Source organism: Argiope bruennichi, chromosome 4 (genome assembly GCF_947563725.1).
Source record: "Argiope bruennichi chromosome 4, qqArgBrue1.1, whole genome shotgun sequence".
Classification (NCBI taxonomy): Eukaryota; Metazoa; Arthropoda; class Arachnida; order Araneae; family Araneidae; genus Argiope; species Argiope bruennichi.
In genome coordinates this window covers 58390676-58402282 of record NC_079154.1, presented here as the reverse complement: position 1 = coordinate 58402282, position 11607 = coordinate 58390676, and the positions used below count along the sequence as shown (strand labels likewise).

Genomic DNA, 11607 nt, shown 5'->3' with positions numbered 1-11607 from the left:
TATTTTTTATGAAAAATCCATTTTTCCGTGCATTTCAAAGTCTATATATACATAATTTGAGTGAGTGTTTATTTTTAGGGTCACCGAATTTCAGATTACACTAAGTTAGCCAAGTTCCATTATGCATAAGATGCCAAAAGCGGTTGAGACAATTACATTTTTGACGATTTATCGAGGGGGACGTAAAAATAAATAAGTACTAATTTGGTTTGATTCTATTTATTAGTTTTTGCTATAAATACTTCATTACGGCCGGCGTCCTGGCATAGGGGTAGCGCGTCTTCCCCGTGATCTGGGCGTCCCGGGTTCGAGTCCCGGCTTGGGCATGGTTGTTCTTCTGTTGTTTTATCTGTGAGATGTGTGAATGTGCCCTCCTGTAAAAAGGGGTTGTGCAAGCGAATGAGTGATGCGTGAGTGGCAAAGTCGTACTCTTGGCCCTAGTTGGCGCTGCTATAAAAAATAAGAGACGTTCCCCTCAGGCTTAAATCGCTGTCTTCGTAACAGTGGGCTTGTCAGTGGCAAGTGCCATAAGAAACAAACAAACAAACAACTTCATTACAAAAAGGATTATTTTACGGCTTCCTGAATTGCAAAATCATGGACTAGAACAAAAACTACATGGGAAATATTTATGAGCAGCAAAGTAATCGAAGTGTTTCTAAAATATAGTAGGACATGTTCTGAAAAAGGAGACCTTATATGAAATCTGTAGTCAATATGAAATAAAAAAATACATATAATTTTAGAAAAGACAATTACTTTTTATACATATTTATTAAGATCCATGTTATTATTCTAAAGTTAGCTTTTCCCTTCATATAAGGATATTACTTTTGTGCCATATTATGAATATTTTACAAGTATAAAGAGATGAAATAAATTAACGAATTTCAGTTATGTTCATTTATATAAATCATTGATATTTCTAGTAAAAACTACAACTTCCATAATTAAAATGAAGCAGTAAAATCACTTTTGAAATACTTTGGCACAGCACACAAAATATAATAAAATGTTATCATTTCCAGAATCTAAACACAAGACAACAGGAAAGTAAAGTATAAATCTGCACAGCAATCTTTCTATAGAATTGTGAATAAAAAGTTTAAAAGTCTATAGAAGCGAAGCTTTCATTAACATATTGACTTCGTTTAAACTCTACAATTATATCCAAAAAGTAAAAGCGTGAAAATCATTGATTCTATAATACAAAGAAAGTTCACAGTTCAAAGAAGATTTGATTTACTTTAACGGTGCGGCTTTTCTAAGTCCCTGCACTACTGCACCAGGCGGTGGCAGTTGGACATCATAAGTGGCATCACCTACAGCATGCTTTGAGAGTCCAGCTTCGTTAGTAGTGACGGCTGCCTTGAATCCTTCCACACCAGCAACGTATTCAACATTCCGAAACTGTCCTAGAGGATCCCTGTAACCGTAGCTTCCTTTAACTGAACCTGAACCATCTGCAGTCTCTTGACGATATTGACTCATCCCGAGTCCATCACCAAATTCGAAACCGAAATTGTAAGGTCGAGGAAGATCAACAGCAGGAGATGTTAGGACTTGAATATTCTGCAAATGCACGCCATTAAATAATGTCACCATTACCACATTGAAGAAAATCACTGTAATAGAAAGTTGAGGTACCATTTTGATGTTAGAATCCGTCCTTCTGATAGAAAGATGTTGCTCATTGTTGGTTTTATATAACTCAGGGTAAGTGAAACGAATCGAAGTATTTCTGAAATATTTGGATTGAAAGCAGTTAGAAGTTTATGTTTCCTGATGCCACTGAACTGAAGAAAAGTATGATGGAAAGGACTGCTTCACTGGACTGAAAAAGGAGAATTCCTTTCTCAATACATGAAATTCGACATCTTAAATTAAACCTGTACAGCGTGAAACGTTGGCATCATTATCAACGCGTAAAGAATTTTCTGAGAATAATGCCTTTAATTTAAAAAGGAATATTATTTGAAAAAATTTAGATTAATGAAAATGTTTTAAGAAATTGAATCCTTTTGAAAATTAATATACGAACAAAAATCTAAAAATAACAGAATTAAAGTTGATAGTAAAAATTTGATTTTAAAACATATTTTTGGTTCAGTATATAAACAATTAAACTTTTGGAAAAAAATTTAATCAGAAATATGTCACAAATCCTCTCGATACACGCTTCAGAACATGGAAAAATGAATAATAACAAGATAAAAGTTCTAAAATTGAACGATATCCAGACGTTCTTTCGTATTTTCATAAATCAGTCATAACTTCGATGTATATTATGCATATTAATTACAAGTTTAAAGCATTACAGAAGTGCAATATTTACTAAGATTCAGCCTAAACATCAAAATATGTAATGAATTAATGCATCCATGCTTCAAAAATAGTGAACTGAACTTTGAAATTCAATATAGAATTATCTTTGATGCTGTTTGAGATTATTCTTTTCATTTATTTGCCCATTTCTAGAAACTATTAGGAAAAACTAGATGCACCATCAAAGGAAACAAACGAATGTCATAGTGAATTCCTCATACATTTTACAAATTTTTGGTAATTTTTTAAAAATTGCCTTTTAAAAAATTAAAATTTTTGCATCTACCATTTTATTTCTGTTGTCTTTTTTACGATTTTTTTCATATCATTATTCAAACATTTCTCTTTAATACAAAGCAAGAATTTAAAAAAAATGTTTTATCGATTTTTAAGTAATTATTTTATTGATGAATTCAACCAATTTATTCCCTTGAAGTGAAAAAGTGGATCCGCGTGGAGAAGTATTACTTTTTTGCTGATTTGACAAGGAGTCAAATTACGAAATCAAGAATCATCAAAATTATTCTTATATAATTTAAATTCTAATAGTTTCTTTTGAAAGATCTATCTAAATTCCATTCTCTCTCTTTCTTTCATACCCTCATTTTCATCTATCTGCTTTTATTTTTATTTCACTATAATTCAACGGATAATATCAATGTTGGAAAGAAATATAACTATGCAAATATTTCTTTTTTTGATTCATTTTCCTAATATGTTAATATGTTTTTGATATCACTTTTATTGATTACTAGCCGCCTTTGGCGACCAGCTGCTTCGCTAATCTTAATGCAAGTTAAAATTTTAATTATTAAAGATTTTAATGAACGCCCATTTTAATTGCTTTTTCATTAAAATATTTTGAAACTTCAAATTTTAATAGTCATATAATTCACTCATAATATTATAAAGGCTTTCAGCCATAACGTAATATGTATATCTCTAATTTTCTATCAGCTCCCGTAGAATTTATGCTTTAAATTAAAGTGGAAATTATTAAACTGCAATAAATATAACAATATTTCTTTTTTTACTGAAACAAAGCATTTTTTTTAAATATGAGTACTGAAAACAGAGTCACTGAGTATTTAAACATTATGGGCACTAAAGAATATTTTTCTTAATTTATATAAAATCTCAAGAAGTTTTCAACAAAATTTTCTCAGATTCATCATGAACGATTAATTAACAATGTTTAATTTTAAATACATCAAACACTAAAAAAATAAACAGAATCGTTTGAAATAATCTGTCGAAAACATATTAAGCCTTCAAAACCAAGTCCGTATCCGTTGTCAGCAATCAGAACACAATGCGTGAATTTTCAACGCCAGTTATGGTAACGCAAATGCGTGAATTTTCTACTCCATTTGGGGTAACTCTATGCAGATTAGAAATTTTTAATTTTCTTTATTCTGTTTTATTTTAATTCAAAAGTACTTAGAATGAATCTGAAAGATCGATTAATTAACAATGTTTAACTTTAAATGCATCAAACCTTAAGAAAATAAACAGAATCCTTTGAAATAATTTGCCGAAAATTTCTTAAGCCTATCCTCTGTAGCTTGGGGGAAAAAACTGAAGCCTTACTCATTTGGCGGTGGGGAAATGAAAAAAAAATGGCGGAAAAGTTAGTTTTTAATTAATAATTAAAATTCTAATCAAAAATTCAAAAAAAAGGAACCCCAGGTTCATATTTGACCTCCAAGGTATGCATGTGCCAAATTTGGTAGCTGTAGGTCGAACGGTCTAGCCTGTAGAGTGCCAACACACACACACATATTGTGCTTTATGTAAGTATAGATATCATGAGAAACGTTCTAATGGTTCTGTTGTTTCTTATGGCACTTGTCATAAGACAAGCCTGCTTATGAAATTAACGATTTTAAGCCAAGAGAGCGCCTTTTGTTTTAGTAGCGCCATCTAGAGTCGTCTAATAAATTGAGTCAATAATCTAATAATCCATCTAATAATTTACGTCAATAATAATTGGCGTCGTATAATCGAGCGCCATCTAATAATTTGATTTTAGCTACTCATGAGTCACATTCGCGTGCACAACCCCTTTTTACGAGGGGGGCACATTCACACATCTCACAGATAGAACACAGATGAAGAACAGCCATTCCCTAACTAGGACTCGAACCCAGGACGGCCATATCACGAGAAAAACGCGGTATCCCTATGCCAGGACGCCGGTTCGGGTTTTATTAATATGAAATAAAGTAAAGCCTGGAACTTTAAGATGATTAAAACTAATAAAAACCATTTTTGGAAACAAACCTTTATTAGCGTGCACGAAAAAATGAGTAAAAAAATGTATTATATAATTCTATTTTTACGGATATGAAAGTTCACAAATTTATAATAATGTATAAAAATGACTGCTTTATAATAAATGATTCTTTTCTTCTTATGTTTTTTCTTTTTAAATCATTTGTTTGCCTATGTTCTAAAATGTGTCTCACCGAAATTTACATTCTTATATCCATTAATTATTTTTTCAACCATCCTCTAAAATAATACCATAAAATAAGATTATTTGAACACTGAGGGTTTCTGGATTACTTGTACCCCAAGCGAAAATGATTATTTATAACCTTCCAAGATTTGCAAACTTGGACACGTACAAACGTGAACAGCTCTCCAACAAGTAGTATGTTTAATTAGTATCTGAGAAGCTAAATTACATTAGTGCCCCTCCCACAGTTTCTTCTTATAAAACTTCACTTTAAATCTTTTCACAATAGAATTGTAGAAGGTAACAAAAAAACGCATTTTATACATAGACTTTAAAGAACAAAAATAGTTTAGGGCCACTTATTAATATAAAATTTATTATTAACGAATAATAAACTAAAAAGAAAGTTAACGTTAACAATCTAAAAAGAAAGTTCGCTCAAATCATTTAAAAAGGAGAACTACCTGACTCTTTCCCCGTGTTAAATTATTCATTTTAGATTTTCATTTTGAAACTAACAAACTGTTTAGCTTAGAGCTAATAGTTTTGTTAACTTATAGTCTGTTATTTTATTATAACTTGCAAAATATTAATTTTTCGTGAAAAGACTGTTAATTATGTTGTTTTGAATCTTTACTAACTATTCTTAATTAAAATGTTTCATCATGTATGCTAATTATGTTTTTGTCTTAGTTATACGTTGCTGTATTATGTAACTTTTTTACTATTCATTAGTTTGTTTTAAATCTATATTAAATTATCTCTAATTAGAAGTTTCTAAAAATGTTTTCTTGTTACATATTAAATGTTTATATTATTTATTATTTTTGTAAACTTACATTTTTTGAAAACCTCGTATAAGAAGTATATTAAGAAAAAGTATGGTAATTGTCAAAAAAATCCAAATTCGAAATTTTGCTGAATCTCCACGTTTCAAACCTCCCTAAATTCGAAAAACACATTTTTTGTAATTAAGTCTGTGTGTTTGTGAATACAAAAAAAATCAAGAAATATCTCATCTAGATAAATGAAATTTGGTACTTTACATCACATTTTTACATTTTTATCAAATTCTAAACGGAATCTATTCAGAGGAATTCTTTCTATTCAGTTGCCCGAGTACAGATGAGCATAATAATTAAAAATATAAAGAGGTGGTTTCACAAAAATAGGTGCAAAGTTTTAGCTCCAAAATATAGATTCAAATTTTGAACCAAACCCATCAAAGAGTTAACAGTCTGTCAGCTTCTACTTTCACATACATTCACGCAGTAATTCAAAAACAAATAACTTAAATAAATGAAATTTGGTATGTGATCTCTTAATCAAAGTTCTATGTTGAATTTTGATTTCAGTCGATTGGTAAAAAAATATGTCCAAAATAAAAATTCGTGTACTTGTGTATTAATTGCATACTAGAGAATTATCTCAAACGATCTCAGATTCAATAAAAATATATAAAAATCAAAATAATTTCACTTATATAAGGAATCACTTAACATGGTAATATTTATCATTAATGACTAATGTGCCAACCTAAAAAAAAGGATACTTGGATCCAACTGAAAAGTGGCTCAAGGTAATCCTTAGCTTCATGTTTAAATATTTATTTTGATTTTTCGACTGGAAAAAATATATAGGGACTTTATTACTTTAGAGATTTCTTTTCATTTAAATATTTAGTCCCTATTCACGTGTATTTGTTTACATATCTGAAATTACAAGAGGTCTCTTGGAATTAGAACATAAGCAGATTTCACAGCTGAAATATTAAAATACTTTTCCAATGCGCCAAGAAATATGATTCTAACTGATGCATAACGATACCATTGTGTATTGCATGACATCTTTCAAAATTGTTTGAAAATGTTTAAGAAAAAAAAAAAGAGCATTTTGCATTCCAAGTGATTCGACATGAAAGAAAAAATTAAATCATTCGTATTAATAAATAGGGGGTTAATTTTAATCTGAATATAAAGTAACTTTTTATTCATTATTAAGATATTTAAGGATTAGTTTATTAAGGATAGGAAGTAGCTCAAAATTCTTTCCTTTGGAATTTAAGATGCAATTTCAGATTTAATTTCAAAAAGTATGAGCATTTTTTTAATAATTAAAATGTTTTGAAGTATTTTATTTGTGCATATTGCCTTTTTTCCCCATTTATCAATGTGCGTATGTGCCTTTCTTCATTGTGAAAATTGCCTTTTTTCATCAAGAGATATATAACTTAATTTCAAATCGATTGCTACTTGAACCTAAATTGTCTTAATTTAACATGAATTATAAAATTAATATATTTCTTATATTTCTTATCCATATTTATAAATGATGTAACGTTATCACCAGATATAAAATTTTAGGAAAACTTGAGCTTGAAAATTAGAATATAAAATACATGAAACAAATAGTGAAATTTGAATAAATTGTTGTTTTTTAGCTTTTCTAAAATGAGGTATTTATGAGTAATGAAACTTCGTTTACCTGAATGAAATGCTTTGCTTCTTCTTAATGCTTACTTCTAATGCTTTGAAAATGTAGTATAAATCTAAAATTGAATTCTATATTATTTTTTCAATGTGATAATCAAAATTAAAGCTCCTTTCAAATAATCCCTTTTAAATAATTTCCTCGTACTTCATCAAAAGTTTTCATTCTTTTCGCGCTAAATCTGCATAAATCATGGAAAGTAATGGAACCCGAGTGAACACTTTCTCAAATTTTCTTCTTTAAAATTGCAAAAGCTCGGAAGTCGGACAAACTCATTAATAACATTAATGAGAAAATTATCTTAATTATTTATTCAAAGGTTACGCTGAAATTTTTCTTCCATAATTCAAAGGGAGGAACATTCTAAGCCTCCCACTACCAGTTCTAAGTTTTAGATTCACTTATTTTATAATATTTTATTAAACTTCCGAGTCTTGAAAGAAGTTCCATTACAAAACTTGTAATTGTGGATTTAAAAGAATAAGGAGAAATTATCAAATGTAAAGTAAAATTTTATAAATGGATTTCCTAGAAAATGTCAATGGAAAGAAGAAGAATGGCGAATATTTTCCAAAATATTTATTGAGATAAAGTAAAATGAATATTTTTTTCAAAGAAAAATATTGAAATCTCAAGGATTTCAGTCTCGAATGTCTTCATCGATCAATAAAATTTTAAGACAAATGAATAAAATTAACAAATCTTAGGTTTTTCTCTCAGCATTTTGTTTGATTTCTCACAAATTAATTTTTAATTGATATTTGCTTCAAATTCAAATGTACACTTATTTTAAATTATCTACAGCTAATTATAAATGCAATAGTCCTATAAAAAGAAGGAAGGTGCCTTTCGCCGTTTTTCGAGGTGTGCAATGTCGGATGAATTTATACAAGCTCAAAAGTGTCTCTAACACATATTTAAACCTGATTATAATCACAGAAAAAAAGTAAATTCTTTTTTTCTATGTTTATAACATCATTTTTTGTTGAAAAAATAAATAAACTATGTATTGCAACAGCTCATACGGTTAGTAAAATTGGAGTCAGCTTGATATATTATTTTATAGCGACCGGGTATTAGTTAACTTGCATCAAATGTATAATAAGCTATTCTTAATTAAAATTTGATCAAAATGTTTTCTCACACATGCTAATTATGTTTATGTATTAATAATATATTGGTTTGTTATGTAACTTTTACCATTAGTTTGTTTGTTTGAAATTTATATTAAACTCCCTTTAATTAAAAGTCGCTAAAAATTGTTTTCTTGTTATGTATTAAATAAATTTGTGTATTATTATTATTATTATGAACTTGTACCTTTCTAAATTATAAGTTTATAAAAAAGTAAGTATATAAAGAAAAAGATGGTAAATATAAAAAAATTCAAACTCAAAATTTTGCTGAATCTCCACATTTTAATCCTCACTAAATGCGCAAACCACATTTTTGGAATTATTTCTATTTGCCCGTGAATACGTTAACTCAAGAAATGTTTCATCTAGACAAATGAAATTTTGTATAAAGACTTTACACCCCATTTGTACATTTTTATCAATTTTTTAAAAAAATCTATTCTGAGTAAGTCTATCCATCCAGCTGTCTGAGTACAGATGAGCAATACAACTAAAATTAAAAAGAACTGGATTCACAAAATTAGGTGCAAAGGTTTCGCTCTAAAATATAGATTCTCAACAAATTTTGAATCAAATCTGTCAAAGATTTTCTACTTTCACATAAATGTAAACGGAATAATTCAAAAACGAATAACTTAAATAAATGAAATTTGGTATGTGACTTCGCAATTAAACAGGTTTATATCAAATTTTGGTTCCAACCGATTAGGAAAAAAGACTTCCAAAATACAAATACGATTTTCTGGTACTTGTGTATTAATTGTATACCAAGGAGTTATACAAATTCAATAAAAAATATTAGATTAACTCCAAATATCGATATTTCATAACAACTGTTCGCCAGTGCCATGTAAGACATCCGCAGTCTTAACAGTCTTAATTTTATGAAGTAGAAGGGTTATAACACCTATATTCCCTAATACATAATCTACCAATAGGTATTTGGACAACTATGCAAATGAGGATATCTAAAGTCCTTGTCTACATCACGTCATCTATACTTAAATATCGTGTAGGAAACAGAATTGGCATCTGTCAAATGCAAGATGCCACGAAATTCAGAGCAGTCTGACTTCGAGAAAGGCGTAATTGTCGACTATCATAGAAATGTCCGATCCTTAAGGGATTTGTCTAGTGAGTTAAACATTCCAAAATCGACAGTGGCCTTTGTGATTAAGAAGTGGAAGGTGAGGGATTATTGTGGGAATGTGCTTCAACCCAGAAGAACCATGAAAGTAAGAGAGAGAGACTGACGAGTGCTGTCCAAAGAAATTCGGCAAAACCGGATTCGGAATGCGATGGCCTTACACTACTGGTCAAAAGTATTGCAAGTTTGAGAAATTTCACGTTTTTTCATAAATAAGCTCCCCAAAAGTAATATTTTTTTCCATTTAAAGTGATGTTTTCTAGTATAAATGGGGTGGAGAAGTTTCAAGCTATTGTGCCATCCATTGTGAAGTAATCGTCTTCTACGATTGTCATCCCGGTAGTTTATTACAAAATCGCTCCGATTGTGAAGGATTTCATTTCGTTTTTTGCTCTTTCGAAGTGCGTTCTCTGTACATTGCTTTTCAATTTAAACTGATCATTTATTTTTAAAATGTGTGGATTAACTCGTGAGAAGCGCCAGGTTGTTATCTGAATGCATCAAGATAAATTTCAAATGTTAGGATTGCTCATCGGTGCGACTGCAGTAAGTCGACTATTTTACACTTCATAAAGAGATTAAAAACCGAAGGAACCGTAAATAAAGAGCCTAGAAGTGGTCGTCTGAGATTTTCTTCTAAACGTGCTGATGCTACATTGACGCGATTAAGCCGTAAAAATAGATATACAAGTTCTGCTACACTTGCAAGAGAATGGAATGAGTCCACATCTGTCATTACCAATTCTAGAACAGTTTGTAGGAGGCTTTGTGAAGCTAGTTACAAGGCACAAGTACCTAGAAAAAACACAGTGCTGACGAAAGCAATGTGGGAAAAACTATTGGAGGGGGCCAAAGTGCACAAAAATTGGAGTATTTCGCAATGGAGGCAAGTTATATTCAGCGACGAAAATCACTTCTCTTTAATGTGTGAGAAGCCTGGCCACGTTTGACGTAAAGCAAAGGGGATCATGAGGCCAGAATGCCTGATTCGTACAACAAAATACCCAGAAAGCGTAATCTGAGAGGGGAGTGTATGTCATATCAGTCAACTGGGTGACTTCATTTTATACAGGAAATCATGAATGGGACAATATGTTGGTGTCCTGAAGGATCAATTGCTTCGTATTACACGAAACATGTTCCCAAAGTAGAAATGGATATTTCAGCAAGATCTAGCACCCAGCCATACATCGAAAAATGTAAGACAATTGTACAGTTAATTTTAAATTTCATTTTATTTCGGTTCTGACCTCTATATCGAAACATTCGTTATTTTAGGTTACGGTTGCGTTTGCAAAACATGATATTAATGTTCTCGCATAACCAGGAAACTCGCCAGATTTAAACCATACTGAAAATTTATGGAGTATAATGGTAAAGAAAATAACTGAAAATCATCCCAGAATCATCCCCATTATTTACAACAGAGACTTCACGAAACAATAATTAAAATTTGGCACCATGAAATACTGAAAGAAATGTTGCAAAACCTTGTGGATTCCATGTCTAACAGAGTGGCTGTTGTGATCGAAGCCATACGGTGCCCATCCAAATATTAAATGCTTTTCAGATAACTTTAACTCTCTTATTATCCTTTCTGATCAAAAGAACTTGAAATTTTTTCTTTCCTTCATTTTATTCCGGGGAACCAAAATGGATTCCAATACTGATAATCTGTACATTTTGTTTACATTTTATTCTTTTTGAAATTAAATAATTTATTGTTCAATAACTTAATTATATCTTGCCTTTAAACTAATTTAACATATTGACATAAAAAAATATCACTTTAAATGAAAGAATAATACTTTTGGGGGCTTATTCTTGATAAAACATGAAATTTCTCAAACTTGCAATACTTTTGACAAGTAGTGTGCTCCAGGATATATTCCAACATGCATCCGGAACTGTTGTTTCGATAAATACCCTCTGGAAGGTACCACATTTGCTTGGTTTTCATGGTCGGGCTGCAGCCAATAAGCCTTTGATTACAAAATCTAACGGCGCTGCTTGGTTGAGGTGGTGCAAAGCATATCGAAATTGAACCG

General features: G+C 30.4%; 1 protein-coding gene across 1 annotated transcript; it reads left to right on the top strand.

Moving 5' to 3' along the window:
• The first annotated feature begins 9458 nt into the window (after window positions 1-9458).
• On the top strand, window positions 9459-10509 carry LOC129966275 (uncharacterized). The gene is made up of 2 exons (XM_056080691.1): window positions 9459-9647; window positions 10135-10509. The coding sequence occupies exons 1-2, from the start codon at window positions 9459-9461 to the stop codon at window positions 10507-10509; spliced, it is 564 nt and encodes a 187-aa protein (XP_055936666.1).
• Window positions 10510-11607: the final 1098 nt, after the last annotated feature.

What these genes read in the sequence shown, in the direction of transcription:
- LOC129966275 (XM_056080691.1), top strand. Translation starts at nt 9,459, where the DNA reads ATGCCACGAAATTCAGAGCAGTCTGACTTCGAGAAAGGCGTAATTGTC. An exon ending in AACCCAGAAGAACCATGAAA is followed by an intron (nt 9,648 to 10,134) that starts GTAAGAGAGAGA and finishes CACTTCATAAAG; the next exon opens with AGATTAAAAACCGAAGGAAC.